Source organism: Protopterus annectens, chromosome 6.part1 (assembly GCF_019279795.1).
Source record: "Protopterus annectens isolate FY-2018-M chromosome 6.part1, PAN1.0, whole genome shotgun sequence".
In the NCBI taxonomy this organism is placed as follows: domain Eukaryota; kingdom Metazoa; phylum Chordata; order Ceratodontiformes; family Protopteridae; genus Protopterus; species Protopterus annectens.
Window position 1 is genome coordinate 336,432,221 of NC_056738.1, and position 24,493 is coordinate 336,456,713.

The window sequence follows — 24,493 nt, forward strand, 5'->3', positions numbered from 1 at the left end:
GGTGATCATGTGCCAATTTTTTGAGAAAAGTGCTATCTTTCCCCCTAGGGGTGCTGTCAAAAGGTAAGTGCTTGGCATTTGCAGAGGGAAGTCATTGGGACTGTTTCCTATAAGGTTGTGATTTGTCTTCCCCTCCTTTGGGGGCTAAAGCACCCCATTGTTTAGGTCTGTAGGAGCCTTGGGGCTGAGATTTGCCTCTTGGGCATCTGTATCTGCCTCTTTGTGGCCTGTCTGACACGGGAAAGGACCAATTTTTTGAAGGATAGTTTCTGCTAAATCTAGGTGGTTGAACCTGTAAGAAATCTTTCACTGTCTGCATTGACTTTGCTTTATCCTCCATTTTATTTAACACCTCTTCTGCCTTAACACCAAACAAAGTATCATGCTGTAATGGAGCATCCAATAATTTTACTTTAACATGGTCAGGTAAACTTTGTTCTTTCAACCAAGCATGCCTTCGAATAACAGAGCCTGTAACTGCGGCTCTACAAGAAGCCTCTAATGAATCAAAACCACATTGCAGAGTATGCTTTCCCACTTGTTCAACTGCATGCAATAAATCCTGCATTTCCTTACTGTCTGGACTTTCTGTATTTGAAACCATTTTCTGTTTTAATAATGACATGAGGTACTGTTGATATCTAAACATGTGAAACTAACAGTTTAAAGCTCTTACAGCTAAAGTAGCAGAAGTGTAAACCCCCCCCCCCCCATCTGTCCAGAGCTCTGGAATCCCCATCAGAGGGGACAGGATTTTTAGCAGTGGAAGCCTTAACCCCTTTAGGACCCTGAGAAATTGTTTCTGGGTCTGCAGCGGGGTTTTTGTAAAGAAATTTATGAGTCAGGGGACCCTGTAGTACCTGTCTGGCTTGACTGGTGCAGGGGGTAAAGAATCAGGAGACAGACTGGATTCAGAAAAATCATCAACAATATCAAGCACAGGGGGGATAGCCAGGGGCCTGTGCTGAGGCAATAAAAGGAAGTATCTGAGCCTATTCTTGGATTCTGAATAATCCTGGCTCTCCCAATGGAAATGCTCCCTCATGGTTGCAGGGTTTCCCCAAAAGAATAATCCTCAGGCGGAGAGGCTGAAGGTATGGACATTTCTGCATCAGAGTCCTCATAGAGAGGGAGAGAATATCCCTGATCAGATAAAATAGAAACCTGGTCAGAGGAATCATAATCAGTGTCTTGCCTAGGCCTTTTGTCAGGAGGGGGATGGGAAAGTACAGTTTTGTACCTACCATAAATGTAGATGTTTGAGTGCTAATACAGCTGCAGTCATAACAGATGGGTTATCCTGCTGTCAGGCAGGTCCTCGGTCGGCCAAATTCCAAAGTCTAGGTCTGGCGTCTGTTGTCGTCGCTTCTTCCCTGGCGTCAGTTCGGCAGGGGTATAAAAGAACCAGCCGACGCCATTTTCTTCAGTTTTTCTTGCCCCAGATGTCAGGTGCCCCCAGAAGGAAGGCAAAACAAACTTATGTAATAATGCAATGCAATATAAATCAAAAAACAATAGTTTGCAAGCAAATACACCATAAAAGAATACCCCAATCAGGTTGTATGAGGAGGTGTTTGTCATAAGGCCTGTCCCAACAGGGGATGGAGGGAGGGAAACCTGGAATGCAGCTGTATTAGCACTCGAACATCTACATTTATGGTAGGTACAAAACTGTACTATGTTCATCATGCATACAGCTGCAGTCATAACAGATGGGTAGAATTCCAAAGCTAAAAAGGGGTGGCACTAAGTGGAACTAGGAGGAGCAAGGATGCCCTGCAAGACTGCTGTGGCAAAGTCCGCTCTAGATACAGTGGAAGGTGATAGTGCTTGGAGAAAGTGTGCACAGAACTCCAAGTGGCTGCTTCCAAAACATCCTTGGTAGGAACCCCCTGAGGAAAGCTGAAGAGGTAGCTGTGGCCCTTGTGGAGTGAGATCTGATGCTTGTAGGTACAGTTTTTCCATGGAATGAGTAACAAAAGCGTATGCAGTGGGCTATCCATTTTGAGACTGTCTGTTTGGAAATAGCCTTTCCTTGAGCACCTGTAGCATAGGACACAGAGTTGCTCTGACTTTCTGAATGGCTTTGTCCTGTCCAAATAACAAAGTTGTCTGTGAATGTTCAAGGAATGTAGTAGTCTTTCCCCTTTGTTTTGTGGGTTAGGATAAAAGGTAGGTAAGTGGATAGTCTGATTCAAGGCTACACTTGATACTACCTTTGGCATAAAGGAAGGGATGGTTCGTAAGGAAACTCTGTCCTGATGGAAAATGATGAAAGGTTGCACAGCCATGAGGGTGTGTAGTTCCAAAACCCTGCGTGCCGAGATGATAGCCAGAAGGAAGGCTGTTTTCCATGACAAATATTGCAGTTCTGTTGAAGCAGCTGGCTCAAATGGAGGCAGGGTCAGTTTTTCTAAAATGAAGTTGAGGTCCCAAGCAGGTACTGGTGGCTTCCTTGGGGGTTTTATATTCTTAGCCCCTCTGAGGAACTGTCTTAAGAGAGGATGAGAGAATAAAGGAGGATCAGTGTTGTTTTGTGCAGAAATGGCTGAAGCATGGATCTTGATGGAGGAGAAGGAAAGTCCACTGTTTAACATCTCAGCTAGGTATTGTAATATTTGAGGTAAATTTAGTACCCAAGGACTCTGGCCCTTTTTCTGATTCCAGGCACAAAACCGTTTCCATTTGGCGGAGTAGGCTTTTCTAGTAGAAGGTCTTCTGGCCTCCAAGATGACATCCTGCACCTCCTTGGAGAGGAGGGTCTGCTGGGAAATCAAGGAATCCTCCATGTGGCTAGATTGAGGGTTTTCAGCTGACTGTGAAGAGTTTTGAAGTTGTGCTGGGTCAACAGAAGAGGCACTAGAGGCAGGATCCATGGTGGGGAATGCGTCAGGCTCTTCAGGAGTGGATACCACTGTTGTCTTGGCCAGTCTGGAGCAATGAGAATCATCTTTGGCCTCTCTTCTCTGGCTTTTAATAGAACTTTGGGCAGCAGAGGAAGAGGTGGAAAGGCATAGACTGTCAATGTTGTCCAATTGAAAGAAAGTTCGTCCACTTTCCAGGCCTGTGGATGATAGGTCCTTGAGCAAAATGTTTTCAGTTGGCAATTTCTGTGGGTAGCAAAGAGATCTATGTCTGGCCGTCCTCATGCCTGAATTATCTTTGCGAAAACTTGAGGATGCAACTTCCATTCGTGTGGATCTGTCATATTTCTGCTTAGGTTGTCTGCCAGTGTGTTTTCCTTCCCTGGCAGGAATTGTGCTTGAAGTTGGTTTTGCAATTCCAGAGCCATGTTCCAAAGGGACATGGCTAGTCTGCACAGGGGGTATGAATGAGTTCCTCCCCGTTTATGTAGCACATCACTGTGGTGTTGTCTGTCCTTATCAATAGCTGGCCTGGATGCAGTAGGTCTTTGAAGGCCATATTAGCATTTTGTACTGCTAGCATTTCCTTTTGATGTGTAGGTGCTTCTCTTTTTGGGACCATTTGCCCTGAATGCACTGATCTGTCATGTGCGCCCCCCCCCCAAGGCGTAGTCCGAGGCATCTGTTGTGATGATTTGATTTGCTTGAGGCATGCAGAAGGGGAGACCTATGTTTCTTTGGCATGCTTGAGCCCACCACAGAAATTCCTTTTGAAGACATGGAATGAGTGGTATAATTGTTTCCAAACTGTGGCTGTGTTGAGACCATAAGTTTTTTAGGTACCATTGAAGTTTCCTCATATGCAGCTTTGCACATGGGATCAGCAGGATGCAAGATGCCATGAATCCCAGAGCCTGCAGGACTTTCCTTGCAGTCAGCCTGGTGAAGGTTGCCATTTTTCTGAAGTACTGAGATAGTTGCCCTTGCTTCTCTGGCGTGAGGTAGGCCATCTGGGTGTTTGTATTCAAGCTGGCACCCAGGAAAATTATTGCTTGAGAGAGTATTAGTTTTGATTTCTTTTTGTTGACTGTGTATCCCAGAAAGTTCAACAATTTTATTACAAACGCCAGGCGTTTCAGAAATATGTGCTTGCTGTCCGCTTGGATCAGGCAGTCGTCCATACATGGGTATATTTATATCCCTTGAAGTCTGCAGAAGGCAATTACTGATGCCAGGCATTTCGTAAACACTCTGGGCGCAGTAGATAAGCCAAAGGGCAATGCAGAGAATTGATAATGGGTTGAACCTGCAAGAAATCTGAGGTATCTTCTGCAATCTTGTCCGATAGGGACATGCAGGTATGCCTCCTTGAGGTCCAATGTTACCAGCCAAGACTCCTTGCCCAGCATGGGAAGAAGCTGCTGTAATGGGAGCATCTTGAATTTTGGTATGAGTAAATATGCGTTTAGGGTGGATAGGTCCAAAATAGGTCTCCAATCTTTGTCCTTCCTTGGTACCAGGAATAGTCTGGAATAAAAACCTTAACCCTGTTCTTTTGCAGGTACCTCTTGAATAGCTTTCATGGCCATGAGAGCTGAAATTTGTTTTTGTGCCTCTGCCCTTTGATTTTGTAGCAGGTTTGGCATGCCTCTCATTTTTGGAAGGGTGTGAAAGTGGAATCTGTGGCCTCTGTCTATAATGTCCAGGATCCATTTGTCTTTTGTGACAATATGCCAATTTTTTGAAAATAATGCCAGTTTTCCGCCTAAAGGTGCTGCCATTAAAGCTTTGCTTGGCATGCAAAGGGGAAAGTCATTGTGTCTGCTTTCTGAATGACTTTGATCTATCTTCTCCACCTCTTGGTGTAGGTGCTTGCCATCGTCTGGCTATAAATGATCCTTGAGATTGCCCTCTACCCCTCGGGTGCCTGTATCTACCTCTTTGAGGTCTGTCTGTGGCTGGAAAGGGCCAATTTTTTGAAGGCCAGTTTCTGCTGAAACGTGGAGGTTGTACCTGTAGGAAATCTTTCACTGTTTGCATTGATCTTGCCTTTTCCTCCATTTTCTTTAGTACCTCCTCAGCTTTAACACCAAACAATACATCTTTTTGAAGAGGTGCATCTAGTAATTTAGCTTTGACATGATCTGGTAAGGTTTGCTCTTTGAGCCAAGCATGTCTACGTATGACAGACCCTATAACAGCAGCTCTACATGAGGCATCTAAAGCATCAAAACCACATTGCAAGGTATGTTTACCCACTTGCTCTGCACTATGCAACAAATCCTGCAACTCCTTTAAATCTGGTTGTTCAGGTTGTGTCATTTTGCTTTTCAACTGAGATAACAAAAACTGTTGATACTTTAACATATGGAACTGACAGTTTAATGCCCTCATGGTTAAAGTGGCCGAGGTGTATGCCTTTTTCCCCCACCTTTCTAAAGCTCTGGAATCTCTCTCTGAAGGTAATGGGTTTTTGGCAGTAGAGGCCTTAATTCCCTTGGGACCCTGTGAAATAGTTTCTGGGTCAGCAGTATGGCTTTTGTATAGGAATTGGTGTGAATCAGGAACCCGGTAATACCGGTCAGGTTTAACAGGAGCTGGAGGGTAAAGAATCTGGGTTGAGGCTGGCTTCTGTGTACACATCATCTAATATATCCAAGACAGGAGGGATAGCCAAAGGCCTGTGCTGAGGAAGCAAGAGAAAATCCCTGAGCCTTTTCTTGGCATCTGAGTAATCTTGGCCTTCCCAGTGAAAGTGTTCCCCCAAGGTATTTAAGGTTTCCCCCAAAAGAATAGTCCTCAGGAGGGGAGACAGAGGGAATGGACTCCTCAGTCACAGAATCTTCAAAAGGGGAATATGAATATTCCTGGTCCTCCGAATGTTCTGAGGTAATAGAGGCTTGGTCTGAGGAAGGGTAGTCTTCCTCCTATCTGGGCCTTTTGTCCGAGGGGGGTTGAGAACCCCTGATAAGAGTAATCAAATCCTCAGCCCTTTTTCAGCATCTGTTTTTTAGGCATGGGGCCTTGAGAGGGGCTCTGTGGAGTTTGTCTTAGTTTTCATGGCTGCTTTAGATTTTGTGAAAGCCTTAATGGAAAAAGAGGAAGGCCTGAAGACACCTTGAGAGGTGGCAGGCCTGTCTAAACTCAGAGTTTCCCCGCCAAGAGTGGCGTCTGTATCTGTAGTCGGAGTGGGGGCCGAGGAGCTTGCGACCTCAAGCACAGAAGACACTGCTAAAGAAGTGTCATCGGTACTCAGGAGCTGCGTAGGCACCTCGCTGAGAACCGGAGCACCTGTAGCCTGCTTTAGCGTGGTGTCGGTAGAAGTCACGGACCTCGTATGTCGGTCCTTATCTTTGCGTCTTTTACTCAAAACTGGAGATGGAGTATCCAACGACATAATCTAATTACATTTTTTACCAAAATAGTGTTGGGCGAACTCCGCCTGACGCTCAATAGTGCGTTTGTTGAATCTAGCACAAAAACGACAGGCCGAGATGTTGTGGTCTGAGCCTAAGCAAGGAATGCAGAAGGAATGGAAATCCTTGTGCGGTATTTGCTTCCCACATGAAATGCAATTATTAACTTTGTCTGACATCGGTCTGAGGCAAGAAAAGTTTCCCCAACGGGGTACTTAGCTTTCAAGAAGACTTCGGCTGAAAAATTTTCGTAAATCTCAGGAGCTGGCCGACTGGCACTTGCGAACTGCTTCTGCTTCGGGCACTGCGCGGCAAGAAAGAGTGAAGAAAATGGCGTCGGCTGGTTCTTTTATACCCCTGCCGCACTAACGTCAGGGAAGAAGCGACGACAACCGACGCCGGACCTAGACTTTGGAATTCGGCCAGCCAAGGACCCGCCTAACGGCAGGATAACCCATCTATTATGACTGCAGCTGTATGCACGATGAGCATCCCCTGATTAAAGTAATTAAGTCTTCGGCCATTTTAAGCATCTGTTTCTTTGGCATGGATGACTGTTCTGGAGAATGCTGTACTTGTTTCCTTGTCTTTAATGGTGTTTTTGACTTTGCCTTTGCTGCTATAGTGGGCTTAATTGTAAGCTGTGAAGGTCTAAAAACACCCTCAGAAGCCGATGCCTGCTCAGCAGCTCCAGACCCATCTGGGGGTATAGTTTCCGTAGGCTTAATACCTTGAGTTTCCACAGGCCTCGGTGTCTCCACGTGGCTGTCTGTTACGCCCTGTGGCTTTGAGGTGGCGGGTGTCAGGGGCTGCGAAAGTGCCTCACTGAGAACTGGCGTAGAAGAGGCTTCGTCGTCGGTTTTGGACCTCGGATGCCTGTCCTTTTGTCTTTGCGTTTTTTATAAATTCCGGTCGGTTGTTCCAATGGCATTATGTAATTAAACCTTCGGCCAAAATAATGTAAAGCAAAATCAGACCGATGTTTAATAGTGCTTTTATTGAATCTAGCAGAAAACCAACAACTAGTAACATCGTGGTCAGAGCCTAGGCAAGGAATGCATTAAGAGTGAAAGTCCTTATGAGGTATTTGCTTCCCACAAGAAATACAATTATTAACTTTTACTGACATCGGTCTGGAGCAAGAAAAAGTTTCCCCAACGGGGTACTTAGCTTTATTGAAGACTTCGGTTCTGAAACTCAATTTTGAAAATCTCAGGAGTCGGCCGACCGGCACTTGCGAACTGCTTTTGCTTTGGGCACCGTGCGGCAAGAAAGACTAAAGAAAATGGCGTCGGTTGCAACTTTTATACCCCTGGCGCACTGACATCAGGGAAGAGGCGACAGCAACCGACGCCGGACCAAGACTTTGGAACCCGGGCCGACTGCGGGTCGCCTGCTAGCAGAATAACCCAAGTGTAATGACTGCAACAGTGAAACACGATGAACACCTGCTAAACAAACAGTGCAAGTGTTTTACTGGCTTTCAAAGGCACTGACAGCTGGTTGAACACAACTCTCCTGTACATTTTTATAATACTTTAACTTTTAAATTAGTTAATGGAGCAGATCAAGCACCATGCACTACAAAGAACTATAGGTTTTCATACATCTCTTATTATGCATTTTCTATAAAGATGCCAGGATTCAGCTTTTCAAGCTCCTTGGCATTCATGTTGAACACAAACTGGTTACAATCACAATACCAATCATAACTCTGTTACTTGTTAATTAAAAAACAGTGAAGTTCATCACTGTTAATATACTTTTTTCTGCATATCTAGCTATGCATGTATTTTAGCATCTAAATTACCATTTTTAAAAACAGAGTTGCACTGTACTTCCAACATCTTAAAACTTTTCTTTTTTACCCTTGCTGTATTACCAATGAAAAAATTAAAATCTGTCAAAAAATTAAAAATGACCTCATTTCAAAAGCTTCAATCATACTTCAGGCCCATATTTAACTTCTGCAGATATCACCTCATGACAGTCTAGCTCTACTACAGCTATACCAACAAATGATCTCACCAGCATGTGAAGATCCTAGTTAAGATTCCTATCTCACAGCCCCAAATCACAAGACTATCCTCTTCTCAGGTTATCATCTTTGTGGAGTTTGCGGATTCTCTCCATGTAGTACATTCCCTCCAACTTTAAAAGCATATTTACATAATCTTCTGCACCAAACACACATGTATGAACAAGACTATTTGCAGTTAAGACCTAGACACTGCAGCACGCCAAGGCTGGACTCTTACAGCTCCTATACGCCTGTTGTCAGACTCTGAGCAAGTTACTTAACCAGACATTTCAGAGACTAGCTAGGAACAAAGGTACTGCATACCCAGTGGGCTTACCCAATTTATAACTTTCACAATACATTGGTATGTAATGAATAATCATTGATGAGCCTCTTAGAAATAAGCACTGTACAAACCCATTAGCATTTACCATCAACTAATCTAAAAAATAATCTCAAATGCAAACAAGTTACAATTGCAGTTCTAAAAATTTAAACAGAAATAAACATTTACATGGGGGTTCTATCCTCCCATACCCCCAAAAGTTAAATATACTAATTCCAGGGTCAGACAACCTCATAGAAAATGGGGGGGCTGAATTATAACAGTGTATCTGCTGATGTTTTACCATTACATATAACATCACATAATTCAACCAATTGTACCTCTGAATATTACCAACATTTTACCAAGCGACAAGATGTGTACAGCGACTAATCATACAACATGCACACTACACAAACATGAGAAAAAGAGGAACTATTTATTTTTGCACTTAGCCTTGCTCACACAGACTAGAGTGGAACCATGAAGGGTCCAAAATTAACCAGTTCACTCACCATACCCTAATTATGACTAGTCAATAAAATAAAGAGCATTAAAACAGTATGACTAATTGTACTACAAAAGCCTCCTCTGAATCAGTCCCACTCAATGACATTTATTCAATCCAGTCTTGCTTACAAGAGATAAAATGAAATTCATTCACAGTAAATAGCAAAATTTGCACTGCAGTATTTCAATATTATAATGGAATCCTGAACTTCAGATATATCCAACTACGCAGACATTACTTTGTCTAAAAACTTACTATGGTCCTAGGCCTTCCCTTTTGTCTGCTTAGTACTACTCTAAGCCACATTCCTTTTTGTCAAACTGCTGTTCTCCCATCACAAATACTAAACATGCCTAATATCCACAACTCTATCTTCTTCTTTAGTCACATTTCCTTTCTCCTATGAAAAGGATATTTCAAGCCAACTCAAGCAGCCAGGTGCCAGAGAAGTGGTGGGGTCCAACAATGTTTTTGTAAAAGTGAGAAGGCAGACATGAAACTATCCTAGGAGACACTATTTATTTATCTGTAGGGATAAGTATGCCAAGCAACAGTTTATTGTACATTCTTGTTGGCTGTTGGTGAAGCACCCTCCAAGAGGAAAAAACGCTAAGAGAAGAAGGGAGCCACTTTTGAGATTAAGTATTTTTTCTCTGTTTATTTGCCAAGTTTTTCTGCATAGCTGCCTACCTGCATGTTAAAATTTAAAACTTGATTTTGTATTTAGTAGTAGCTTTTAAAGCACAAACAAAAATGTTTGCTGTTGCTTTGTTTGCATTTTTTTTTTTATTTTTTTTTTAAAACTTGCATATTTTCTTTTCTGTCTTGACCTAGCACTCTTGTGTGGTCATTTTACTGCACTGTTGTTATAACTTGATATTACTTGTGAACCTCTGCTATCTAAAAAAAACAAACAAAAAAATCTTGCTTTTTCCCCCACTTTTCTGAGAGTTAAAAAAGTTCAGTTACAGGCTTGCTGTTCCTGAACTGTTTGAAAGTTTCTGTGAGGCCATTTTTGCTTGGGCTGAAGGAGGGTCTCTGTTGATCAGTGGCAGTGAATAACATTGAGCAGCTTCCCTGCCCCCTGTAGAGGTGGTTACTGACTTGAAACTGTAGTTTTATTGGCCACTAGGGGTCATTTCCAAAACTCCTTCATCTTCCTCTCTTAAAACCTAGTTGCCTCGTGGTTTGGGCGTCTTTTCAGGCTTGTTGGCTGTTGGTGAAGCACCCTCCAAGAGGAATAAACGCTGAGAGAAGAAGGGAGCCACTTTTGAGATTTTAAGTATTTTTTCTCTGTTTATTTGCTAAGTTTTTCTGCATAGCTGCCTAGCTTGAGCATTTTCTGGCTTGTTAAACTTGATTTCTGTATTAGTAGCTGTATTTAGAGCACAACCAAAAGCTGTTAGCTGAATTTCCTGTTTGCACTTGATTTTAAATCGTTTTTTTCTTAAAACTTGCATATTTTCTGTCCTTGACCTAGCACTCTAGTGTGGGGTCATTTATTGCACTGTTATAACTTGATATTACTTGTGAACCTCTGCTATCTCTGTAAAAAAACAAACAAAAAAAAAAATCTTGCTTTTTTCCCACTTTTCTGAGAGTTAAAGTTCAGTTACAGGCTTGCTGTTCCTGAACGGTTTGAAAGTTTCTGTGAGGCCATTTTTGCTTGGACTGAAGGAGGGTCTCTCTGTTGATCAGTGGCAGTGAATAACATTGAGCAGCTTCCCTGCCCCCCCCCCCGTAGAGGTGGTTACTGACTTGAAACTGTAGTTTTATTGTCCATTTTGGGTCTATTCCTGCTTCTTTCCAGCCCCTGCTATCAAGCACGCTTTAACGCGATTTAGCGCGGAGTTGCCACTAGAGCAGCATCGGGCAGCGCCGGTTAAACAAGGTTAAACTCTTTCTGGCTCCAGAAAGTCTGTTCTTCAATTTTTCCCTTAGAACTGCTCTGTTAGGAACCTAAACAGTTTACACCTTCACTAAAAAGTGCAGCACTTGTTCCAAATAGCTTTTTCTTCTCAAAAAGCTCAGCACTTGTCTTATAAGCATATCCCTTGACTTATAAGCATTCTCTTTGCAGGTCAAGCACTCCTATATTATACAAATCTCTCACTAGCAAAACCCCCCAGGAGTGCCTACTTCCCTGCTAAGCCCACTACTTTTCTGTCTCATACCAACTCATAATTATTTCTAGCATGTCGAAGGGTCAGATGCTGGCGTCCTCTCCTGCCCAGTTGGTGAATCTGGGAATTCTGGGACAATGTTACAATTGCCTCATGTACACTGACAACCCTCTCCTCCTCCCACGTAACACTAACACTTGTGAGAGATGCAGCTATTTAGCCAGACTGGAGGCTGAGCTCTCTCAACTCAGGACTGGCAAGACCAAGCAGGAGGAGAAGGCAACTACACACACCACAATACCAGTCTCACATAACTCAACCACACCACTGAATCAAACACAAACACACTAAGACATACTCGGAGGCTCTGAGTAAAAATTTACCTAAACAGCAGAGGCCTCCAAAGCAGACACCCAAGCAACTGCAAACTCAATACACCACACAAACAACACAAACAACAAAATCAGTGTGCAAAGCAGTCACTGCCCTTAAGGCCAAATACAACACCAAACATACTTGTCACAGGTGACTCCATAGTCAGACACACTGACGTCCCACTCACCAGGCTGAACAAGGAGAGGGTCACGGTAAGCTGCCTATCGGGCGCTAGAATCCGCCACATAACACAAGCACTCAGGTCACTCCACGGCAAGTACAAGTATGACACAGTCATTGTTCATGCTGGTGTGAACGACCGGAGACGTACCTCCCTGGACTACATGAAAAGAGACAGAGGAGCTCTCTGATTATGTAGCCCAGGCAGGTATGACCCTGACCCTGAGCAGTATCCTTCCTTCACCAAGAATGATGCCACAATATAGTGACAAGATGATCAGCTTTAACAATTGGCTTAATTTCTGGTGTCATTCAAAGGGGATCCAGTGCCTGTCTGCCTGGGATGACATGCTCGACAAGCCACGCTGCTTCGCAAGGGACGGCTTGCACCTGTCACCACTGGGATTCCGGATATTGGCTAAGGCTCTTGCCATCCCCATAGTGCCTTTTTTAGGCAAGGCTCAAATTCTAAACCTACCACCCTAGAAAACAAAAACGTGAAGAAACTAAGGGTAATGCTGCTCAATGCCAGAAGTCTAAATCTCAAAATGCACGCACTCGAGGCCCTTCTCAGTATGGAGAACATCGATGTCTGTGCTGTGACTGAAACCTGGTTCAAGGCTCCTGAGAGCACCCCGCCACTATCAGGTTTCATCTCATATCATGCATTCCGGCCCCAAAACTCGGACCACACCACAAAAGGAGGGGGTGTATCCATATTCATCAAGGATACCCACACCTCCAGGTTGGTGGCTACGCACGAAGCATCGGAAACCATCCAGGTGCAATTAACCATAGGCAAAACTGCTCTACAATTTGTAGCATGCTACAGGCCACCCTCTCAAACTCAGGAAACCCACACAGCCTTCCTGAAGACACTGGAGGGTATAAATGTATCACCAAACACCATCATATTGGGTGACTTCAACTACCGGAATATAGACTGGGAACATTACTCAAGCCCAAACTTTCTAGCCCAAAGGTTCCTGGAGTTCATAAATTCAAATGCCATGGAACAACTAGTCACCGTCCCCACAAGAGGAGAAAATGTACTAGATCTCATCATCACGAACATGGGGACAAAATGCTCCACACCGAAAGTATATCCTCATTGGTGAGATCAGATCATAAACTAATCTCACTAGCAATCCACATCCCTGCCCCACCCCAAACAAAAAAGACCACAGTGAAGAACTTCTCTAAAGCAAACCTCACATTACTCAAGACAGGTGTGGTATCCTTCAAGGCCCCCGAGCCAATGGAAACCACAACCCAAGCTGCGGAAGCCCTTACAAATGCCTTCTATGAACACCTTCAGGACTGCATGGATCAGGCAATCCCAAATAAAACCAAGACTCTTTCCACAAAGGGCAAACGTCCAGTCTGGTGGACCCCAGCCATAAACAAACTTTACAATAAGAGGAGAAAGCTATTACATGATAGAGCAAAATCCCAAAAAGGGAAGGCATCTTTGATCAGCACTAGCAAGAAACTACGATCCCTCATAAAATCATCCAAGGCCAACTTTGAGAGAAAAATTGCCATAGATTCAAAAGACAATCATAAGGCCTTCTTCAGCTATGTCAGAAACCTGGGTGGAAACTCCCAGATATACTCAGAATTAGCCCAAAATGATACAAAAATCACTGAACCCACAGACATTGCCAACATACTGGCAGACGGGTTCAGCGCAAACTTCACCCTCCCCCCAAAGGTGAGATAACTATCCCTACTGGGTGTAGCCTCCCAGACATATCAAATGCGCAGGTGAAAGCTGCTCTCTAAAGCTAAAAACACAGCATCAATGGGACCGGATGGGGTCCCCAGCTGTGTGCTACATGAACTTAATGAAGAGCTAAACCCACACATAAGGCAGCTGTTTAATCTTAGCCTCACCACAGGATATGTGCCAAGGAGTGGCGTACGGCAACTGTGGTCCCACTCCACAAAGGCGGTGCCTCTACGGACCCTGGTAATTACCGCCCTATAAGCTTAACAAGCCTGGTCTGCAAAGCTATGGAGAGGATCATAATGGAACTCAAACAAGGACATAGGGGACTTGCAGACCTTGGACCCAACCCAGTTTGGCTTTGTCAAGGGCAGATCTTGCCTTTTGAACTTGGTTGACTTCTTCGAAACAGTCACCAAGGCCACTGATGAGGGAAAGGCAGTCCATACAGCCTACCTTGACCTTGCAAAAGCTTTCGACACAATACCCCACTCGGGTATTATAGAGAAACTTACCAGGTTAAATGGAAACCTATATGTCACAAGATGGGCTGCAAACTGGCTAAAGGACAGAACCCACAGGGTTAGAGTTGCTGGAGCCATGTCAGACTCCAAGCCGGTTACAAGTGGAGTCCCACAGGGCTCAGTCCTTGGCCCCCTATTGTTCGGCATCTACTTCTCAGAAGTACAGGCTAACATAGGAGGACTATGGCTGACAAAGTTTGCGGATGACTGCAAACTGGGTGCCACAGTGGATAGTACATCGGACGCAGACATCCTTCAGAGGGGTCTCACGGAAACTGATAGCTGGTGCCAGAGCCATGGCCTGAAGTTAAACGCAAAAAAGTGTATAGTCATACCCTTCGGGAAAAACAAGGTAACCCCAAGCTACCATATAGGTGGCAACCCACTAAGCACAGAAGAGGTTATCAGGGACCTGGGGACCCAGGTTGACAGAGGCCTCTCGTTTGACACTCACGTTGCTAAAGTGGTTCGAAAGACATTCTACATTGCCCACCTGATCATGAAGGGATTCACATCCAGATCAAGTGAGGTCATTGTTCCCCTGTACTCTTCACTTATCAGACCAATGATAGAGTACAATGCCCCATTCGGGATGTATCTCACCCGACACCTGCAGCAATTGGAGAGACCCCAAAAGTTCCTCACCAAAAGGATAAAGGGACTCCAAAACCTGTCATATGCTGCCAGACTGAAGAAAAATGCGCCCCAACTATGTATTTCAATACTCACAAAAATTGGCTAGTAGGTAGAAAAACAGCATAAAATAAAGACAGAAAACAAGCATAGTATGTGAGAAGGAACAGGCAGCGCAAAAAAGCCGAAGGCAACCAGCCCCTAGAAGGTTCCAACTGAGGATATGAATTAGTTCAGAAAGTATTGCTGACTATATAGTAGAATGCCAAAAAAAGGAAGTCCCAAAATCATAAAGCAGGGCCTAGTGCATGCCGCACGGCTGTGGCAAGGCCAGCCCCTAATCCTGGGTAGAAATATTGCCATAGCACAATGCAAAACTCCATCCATGCAAAAATAAAAGAATATCATGGTTTGTTTTTTGACCCTTAAAACTGGCAGAAACAAACTTAAACAAAAAAAGAAACAAATAACCATGACTGCCTAAAAAAATGCAATAATCCTCAATGTGTACATCTAAAGTGTGCAGTCACTAAAGGCTTTTAAACCTTTTCTTTCAAAGCAAAAGAGCTTTACAAAAAACAGGACAAATAATAGGTTTAATTTAAAGCCACACTAGACAAATGCTTATGTACATCTAAAGTGTGCAAAAAATTCCTAAAATCATGGGGGGGCCTCTAAAAAATGGCAAATGAATAGTTAAGTTACATAAGCCACACTAAAAATCTGCAGAAGTACAAAGTCATGAGCAGTCTTAAATGACAAAAAAATTAATAGTAGAAACTCAATCAAGAACCCATAAATTGAGACTCAGCAGGAGTTCAAGCTGATTAATATCCAACAGAAGAAAACCCCTCTTCCGGTCTTATATTCTTTTCCCCTCTCTAAAACACTTGAACAAATAAATAAAAAGAATGGTGGGTCACAATCATAGATAGCTGAAATTGCCTTATTAATCCAGTGGGGTCTAATATTCTAAACCCCAGACAAAAACTCAGTAACCCAATAGAGAAGCACGTAGCCTAAGGCAACAATCATAGGCAATTTCTTTTGCTGCAACTGCAAAACAAAAAAGGGAAGGACTCACATTTTCCTTCATTTTTGCTACTTCTAGCTGCAGGAACAATTTAATTGCTGTCAGACAAAAACTTGTTGAGGAAGTTTAACACAGAAGATGCCAGGCTACTGGAGATTGAGAGTGTGAAGAAATATTGAGTCTTCTAGACCATGGAATCACATTAAAACTTCCAAATAGGAGAGGTAGCTGCTCAGAACGTCCTTACAGCAGCTGCTAGATGACCAGGAAGCTTGACATTGAGCCATTTGCCATGCTCTGTCTATCATGGATGGCCTGCTTTTGGTAACTGGGCTGGGAGGCAGAGAAGAAGGGAGGACAGGTAGGAATGTGGGTTTTTCCAACTGAAAGACAGAGCATCCACTTTCATCATCCTTTTGTGCAATTTTGTCCACCTTTGTGCAGGCCTTTGGAAGTGGAGGAGAAGGTTAACAGATTCAACATGAAGGTTCTCCAACTCCACTCAACATTGACACTTTCCATGAAGATTTGAAGATTGACTGTGCACAGTTGTGGTTCCATGATCCATCTGTGAGCATACTGCTTAGGAGCTGTAAGTTTTGAAATGCCTTGCTATTAAGTTTGTTTTTTTTAGTGCTTTTTAAAAATCATTGCCATCTCCATGATTTGCATTGTACACTGATGCCCTTGAAATCTTTGCTTGGCAATTGTGTGTTGTGTTGTCTGTTAGAATCAACACCTGCCTGAAAAGAAGTAAAATGAAAAAGCCTAACGTAAACTGACTGCTGTGTTTTGCTTTGTTGATATCCTTCATGTTGATATGTAGATGCCACTTGTCTTGTATCCACTTTCCATTTACTTCTCCTTAGATGAAGCTCCGAGGAATCTGCAATGTCGCCTGCATCTCTCTCTGAAATCTGACTAATGAGAGAGTCTACAGCAGGCCACTTGTCTTGTTTCCACTTTCCTGGTTTTGAAGCTAGCATTTTATGTCCAAGGTATCAGTGTCCAAATCCTGGCAGTGTTGTGTCCAAGTACACTTTGATATACCTTTGGGTGTTCTTGGGCCCACATTGTAATAAAGCACCAGAATAAGGGGCACCTGAAATGACATCCAATGAAGCTGCAGTGCTGTGTCCATACGACTGATGAGTCAAGTTGATGGAAGCAAAGTGATAGACTCTTTGATGGAGCCCAAGTGTTTCTCTGTGGGGCTGTCTAGGCTGCTTGCTGCTGTGTTGCTTCTCACACCCAGAAAGCACTAGTCTTGAGAATGTGGGTAAAGCACACAATACAGCACTTTAGTACGCACAAGGCCATCCTAGGCATCTGCTTCAGTCCTTGACATGTAAGCATGCTGTAGAGCCAGGGTGCTAGCAGGGAGCATATTGAAGTTCTGAAGGAATAGGAAAGGAGCCTTGACTTCATGAGAAACCTACCTAAGATGCTGGGCTTCCATGTCCTTTTCTTGGGCAGAATCGGGCCAAGGTCTGAGAATCAATAGATCATACGTTCCTTAACTTGAGTAGATACAGCCTGGAGAGCAAGCCTTATGAAGGCGAAAACTCTGATCCAGCAGATAAATCTAAACCAACCCGAAGCTGCCCAGAGGTAAATTTCTTAAAAGCTGTTGATCTTTAACCCTGTGAACTTAGCCAGAATAGGAGAAAAGAGGTAAAGTTAAAAATCCCCTTAAATGTGACTTCTGATCTTCTTAGACAGGAGGTAAAAACCCTAGGCCCCTTTCTGATACAGGGACTGGCTGAATGGCCCCTATCTGGAGTAACTGAGAACTTAAGGCTGAGACTCTTTTGAGCCTCTTTTCTTTACGCCCAGAGGAGGTTGAAAGGGGCGCCCCTTTGAATAAAATTCTGAAGTGTAAAAAATGAGGTGGTGAACCCATTTGTCTTCCCATTTGTCTTGAGTAATTTAAATCCCAATTTTCTTTGAGAGATCTTCAGAGCTATAGACGGGGAATCCTGCCAGGTGGAGAGCTACTGAAACACCCATTTGTCTTGTTAATCTGACTTTAAAGGAAAGGACCACCCTAGTCACCAGAAGTCCTGAGCCCCTGAACCTCTGTCAAGAACCTTGAGCCCTGCCCCCACCCTAGACCCCGCACCTCTAGACCTACTGGAATCTGGGAAGTATGAGCAGGACCCTTGGCAGGCCAAGCGAACTAAACCCAATTACCTGGCTGCGATCAAAAATCTACTAACTTCTTTACATACTTTAGCTTTTGTCCTCCATTTTTTGTTTTTCTACCAAACTCTCCTCCCATAAACTTATCAGACTGTAAAAATCATCAAAAATCCCAACTTTATGCCATCTTGCTAAATTCTGATCCTTCAACTTCAACCAGGCATGCTGAACAGAGAACAGAAAGCCAGCCACCCCTGTCTTAACATACTCAGCTAAAACCACATTGCAAAGAATGCATGCCTGCTTGAACAGACACCAACCAAATCCAGCAACTCTACAGCATACAAACAATCCTTACAAGAATCCCATCCACCTTAGATTTCCACCTCAGAAATAATCTTGACTGATATTTTAGCATGTGAAACTGACAATTGCCACCTCATGGCTAGAGTGGAAGAAGTATACACTTTCTTCTTTCCCCACCTATCCCCTTTCCTCTTTATCAGTGGGAACAGGATTTTTATTTTTAACCACAGAAGCTTCTTTACCTTTAGTTGAGAAATAGTTTGGGTCCTGGGTCCCCCACAACTTAAACAAATACTATGGCTTGAAATCTATATATAATACCTATCGGGCAGGAGGGGAAGGGAGGGTAGGAAAGGGTCAGGGTGCCAGCCTCTGCAAAAAACATCTCCACCAGCAAGAACACAACAGGAGGAAGCTAGGGCAAACAAATTGCTGGGGTAAAAACAAGAATCCTTTTCCTTCCTGAATCAGAATAAAAACTCCCTTCCCTAATGTGCTCCCTGGAAAAAGATAGTCTGTCTCCTGAAGAAAGAAGAGGGAGGAGTGGAGAGAGCAGAGTGGAATCCAATGATCAATCAATACAGGAGGCTGTGGTCTACCCCTTCCTGTCTTCCGCCTCTGAACACTGTTCACTCCTCAAAACTCAAAAATGCCTAGGCCTCTTATCAGAACCCTCTTATTCACCTAATCATAACTACCAAATCTTCTGCTAATCTAAGCATATGTTTCTTTTTTAAGTTTATGTTAATCAGAGGAAGAATGCTAGAAAGCCCCTGAACTGAAGCTAAGCTGAACTAGGCTCACCTCAAGGAAAAAGAAAGCTGAACTGAGCTACCTCTCAGAGTCCTGAAGACAGAAGGAGGGAAAGCCTCTCAGGGACCCCTAGCCTCCCCAGGCCCTGCCCAACAGTAGAGCCTTTCTGCTCCCAGTTCCACATCCCTTGCCTGGGACCTGCTGAAACTCCCATAAAACCTCTGGGCCAAGCCTCTCTGGACTGCCTGAGACTCCCGACTAAATTCACCTGAGGCGCGTTGGCTGTTTTGTCCTTGCCTTGTTGAAGCCATCGACGGAGCATCCCCCGGCATTTTATTATAATTGCAACGCTCCCCAACACTAACCTGGCACAGTCTAAACCTCCTCTTAATAGTGCAGCACAAGAGCCAGAGCAAAGCAACCAACCAACAGCGGGCCTAAAACAAGGTATACACAAGGTATGGTAATCCCTATGAGTATGAGGTTTCCACAATCTCACAATACAGTTATTTTCTGACATTGACATCCCAACTATAAAATAGAAAAAAACCAAATGAAATGTTCTAGTTCTTAGCCAACAGCTCTGTTTTCTCCTGAAACCTGTCCGAAATATTTCAGATCACTCAAAAAACAACCTGCAAACTAAAACTGCGTTCGACCATGCGCAAAAGACTGGACTGAGGGCGCCGCGTCGCATGCGGTCATGCGCGGTACGCTGCCCTGACGTCGATGCGCCAGTCTGACCGCCGCCTTTATTATACTCTGGTCGGGGGGACTGGATGCGGACTATACCCAATAGTTAGGACTGCAGCAATGGGGAACGAAGAACATCTCCAACTCTATTCAGTTGCATACCGTCTGCTCAGAGGTGACCTGTGCCTGACATACAAGGCCATGACCAACCCGGAATTAATGGACATGCTCCACCTCAAAAAAACAAATCCACCAAAACCACTAGAGCAAGAGACTTAAACCTTAGCATGGATATAAATAGGACGTGCTGGAGGGATAGATTTATCACCCAAAGACTCCCCATGCTGTGGAATAAAATCCCGGTCCATGTGAGGCAGAGCACCTCGCTGGCTCTGTTCAAGAGAAATCTTGACCGGTGGATGGGAGATCGTAGGTTTACCCCGGGAATCATCTCTGTGTCACTACTGGACAGAGGCAAAACAAACTAATGGGCACAGTATTTCTAACATAAGGGGCGGCGTAAGCCACATAACTTTGGGCTAGGCTTATAAATGCCCTAGGGCAGTTAGCCTAGTATAAACCTATGAACCTATGAACCTACCAAACAAAAAATAAAAAAAAAACATTTTGGTCATCCAACCCTCCACAAGGTGCTGAACAGTTTAAGATGATCACCAACCTTTCCAAAGAGAAAAAAAGCTGCTCTTGGTACTCCCTTCCCAGTTGGAATTCCAATGACTAAACCAAGCAAAGAACATACCTCATATATACTCTAACTTACAGCCTCCAAAACTAAGGTTTGCCCCACTATCATAAACAATCCTAATCAAATTGTTGTTCAGTTGCCTGCCTGTACTACATCCACTACAAGTTAATTAAGGACCCTCTCCAGTATAAGAAATTACCCACAATACTTATATACAACAGCTCTTACCGTGCCACCACCAAGAATTGATCAATCTGTCTGTCAGTCAAAGGGTTATCTGGGTCCCACACCTTTATCTCCAGTTTTTGCTGACTTCGGATATCTATTTCTCCTAAAACAGAAAACATTTACAAAATGAGCTTTCATACTTTTTTTTCAAATGAAAAAAAAACTAGGTATATTCTGCTTTGTTACCAATACCATCACAGTTTGATTCTGTGTATTATACAGTTTCAGTTATGCTGAGCACAACACCTGTAAGCAGCATTAGTTAGCTGTAAAGGACAAATGGGTATTCTTGTGCTATCCTCATTCATACACAGATTAAAAAAAATGAAGTTATGTACTTAGCTTAACAAAATACCCTTATGCCCATCTCTACTGTTGGGTTATCTGACTTTGTGGCAGATCCAAGATGGCAACATTTTCCACAGACATGCTTCTCCAGGACTCAAGCTCCTCTCCTCTCTCATAATGTAGTGCTCTCATGAGTTATAATACAGATGAGGAAAGAAGGCAAGCTTTAGGTTTAGGCCCATCTAGGAAAGGATGGTGACAATCTGAATGGGGGAATGTTAGGACGGTTGTCAGGATGAACCAACACCATAAGGATGGTACAGACGTGCAAGTAAAGTTACCATAACAGTAGATGCTTGAATAATCATTGCTGCAGTAACCTAAGCTATATGGGTTACATCCTACATACAACACTCACCCAACTTTCAAAGCTTCAGGGCATTTCACACACTATAAAAGTCAGCTTTAACTGTGCTGGCTAAAGACAGGTTTAGGCACCAAGCCCTTCACAGCTATCATGCACAGTAAGAGAGGGGGGGACTAAGCCCTGAGAGAACATTGCTAGGAAATACATTCATGTCAACACACTAGCACAAAAAGCACATAAAAAACAGTGGGATGGAGGCAGGGAGCAACTACTGCAGTTTACTTACGCAACAGTATTATGTTCTTCATATTGACCATTGCTGCAGTATTCTAAACTACATGGGTAAAATGCCATAGCTTAGAATATCTGCAAGTTGGAAGGGGAAGGGTCCAAGAGCCACTGAAGAATAGTCCTGAGAAAGTCGGTCCTAGACCTGGAAAAAGAATCTAGTTTGTAGTGCTTTAGATAAGTATGCACTGAGAACCAAGTTGCTGCTTCTAGAATACTTGAATTCAACCCTTTCTAAAAAGCCACATATGAAGCGAAGGCCCTTGGAGAATGAGCCTTGAATCTGCCTGGAACAGTTTAGTTGTGGGAATTACAAAAGTTAATAGCCTAAGCCAACCATATGGAAACACATTTCTGAAAGTTAAATTACTAGAAGTACACATTTTCATTCCACAACTTACCCACTTTGGTCTCCATCCTTGGCAGACAGAACGGGATCAGAAGGTGTAACCTGTTTATCAGTAGCAGGTCTGGCTAAAAAAATAACTGCTGTGTCTGCCTTAAAATTATGAAATGGGTACTTGTGTGCCTGAGGTACCTTATACAACTTGTCAGACTTCTTGGGAAAAGGAGGCTGACCATCAGGTTAAGCTAGAACCAATAAGTAACACTCTCTATGGCAGACAAGACAGAAGGGATAGCTGCCATTTCATTTTACAAATCTAATGTATAATCCATGTTTGTGCCATAGGAACTTAATTCTGGTCCCAATGAATAACTTTATCGTCGATAAAGCATCAATAAAAATAAATCTCTTTAGTAGGGAATTGTGCTGGCATACTTTCTTCAGAATCAGATTACTCAGACCGACAAGAAATTCCTGAAGTACAACCATCCTCCCTACAATGTCTGATCTCCTGACTGAAATTCCTTGTGAGAAAGAGAAAGATCTTCATTTTCTTTCCTGAAGAACCAGAGGGCAAGGAAAAGTATTAAATGTCTTGGCAAACACAGGAAATCTGCCCTGTCCATAAAAACAGAAACAAGAGACTTTTTTCTCGCAAAGCATACACTCCCTGAAAACAGGCTAACTTGGAGGGCACTCTGGTCCCAGCTTCCACTTCCCTTCCCTGGTAAAGTGAAGATCCCTCCCCTGATAGTGAAACTGCCTCTTCACAAAGGGGCATTCCCTACAGCCACAAAAGATGTTGGTTATCCTCCAGTCTTTGGTGGCTGAAAAAGCTAAACCAAGATAACTAGGGGTAAAGTGAGGAAAGCAGGGTGGTCTGACGAACAAACATCCATAACAGAGTCACCCACCAGAAGCCGAAGCAAAATAGGAGCTGGACTGACACCCGAGAGATGCCTTTATAGCTTTGTGCGTGAAGGAAAAGGTAACACCATGGACACACGCTCATTAAGGAGAGGAAGATATGTCAAAAGTAAGGAATGAAGCCTCATGAGTCATTTAAGTGTATGGTATAAAACAAATGGTTCTGAGGAAAGTAAACCATTGACAGTCCCCTTAAAGCACAGAATCCTGTCCTAAAACATCCAAAACTTTACAGTCTACGTAATCTTTTAGTCAGAAGTAAAACATTTCCTCAGAGGAAGCTTATATAAACATAGCACAAACAGGTCAGTTAAAAATGTAACAGCATTTTTTGAGCTAAGACAGGATCTGAATTGCCTAGATAGAAGTAAAGCCTTAAGTTTTAACTATGTTGGCTGACAGAAAACAAATTCCTAGGAAATTGGAATCGACGTCTACATCAATGGTATTTGAAGTACTGAATATTAAAAAAGCACTGAGAGGATATTTAGAAAAAGGAAAGAAGCAAATTACATAGCAATACATGGAAACTGTGGGAACAATACATGCAGAATAATGTTCATGAGTGAGGTTTAAGGGAAGGCAGGCATTCAGAATTTATGCAATGCTGGACTGATAATTATAAAGTGATATGTGATGTATAATGCATGTAAATATGTAAATAGGAAAAAGATGGTAATATGGTTGGTTTTCTTTTCTGTTAACGTATGCTTGACTATGTTTTAAAGTGACAGTCCCATCAGGAAGGATTCAAGATCCTGCCATTTTTATGGACTAGTCACTTCAACCAGCAAACCCATAATGGAATTTTCACATACAAGGAGACAGACTGATCCCACAGACTTCTGATACATACATGAATTTTAACTGACAAAAATAGTAAGCATTACTTCCCAAGAACAAGTTCATACAGAAATACCGGGCAATCTGTCTACAGACAGCTTACACCATGTCTTGTCTGTTCTTTAAACCGGGTATTTGAGGAACAATTTTTCCTGCAAAAAAAGACGTCAAAAAGGACTATGTTCTATGACCTAAAAAGCAAAACAGAGATCCCAACGGAGGAGCCCATAAGAAACAGAGAGGGAGGACAAGCAGTCCACCTCAACAACAGATTTGAGGCTTCTCAAGTAGAGGGACAAGTTTAAACATTAAGTGCCAAAAGGTGCATTATATCCAATGAGTCTGAGGAAATACAAGTCTAGGGGAATGAAAACTTCCTTGGATCTAGAATGCATGCATTGAGAAATCTATTTGCCAAACAGAAGGCGTTCTGAACTACTATAGACATATGAAGATCAAAAGATAAGGATTTATCAACAACTGTGCCTAGACCTTTTTGATTAGAAGGGAGTGCCCACCTATATGGTATAGGAACATTTTTCTTAACCAAAATTAAAATATTTTCAGATTTAAATCTGAGACCACTATCCATGCACCAATTACGAGTCAACAGAAGATTTAACACCGAATTTATAATCACCTGTAAAACTTAAGCAATCTCAGCCCAAGAGTGTTGGTTAGAAGATCAGAGAAACCAATGCCGAAAGAGAGAGGGCCCAACACAGAGCCATATGGAACATCCATGGGGAATAGTGTCAAAGGCTTTGGACAGCTCCTGATGCGCTGTATCTGCAACATAATCACTACCTACTGCTTCAGAGATGTTTTCAAAGAAATTAATGAGGTTAAACAGACCGGCCTTCCTTTGACAAA

At 43.1% G+C, this 24,493-nt stretch overlaps 1 protein-coding gene across 1 annotated transcript in view; it reads right to left on the reverse strand.

The window, feature by feature from the left end:
• The window catches only part of MTA2 (metastasis associated 1 family member 2), a 1,757,597-nt gene that overhangs the window by 1,297,230 nt on the left and 435,874 nt on the right, over nucleotides 1-24,493 (reverse strand). Inside the window, exon 8 of the mRNA XM_044075372.1 lies at nucleotides 20,562-20,664. Coding sequence (XP_043931307.1) covers nucleotides 20,562-20,664 — 103 coding nt within the window. The remainder of the gene's footprint in view (nucleotides 1-20,561; nucleotides 20,665-24,493) is intronic.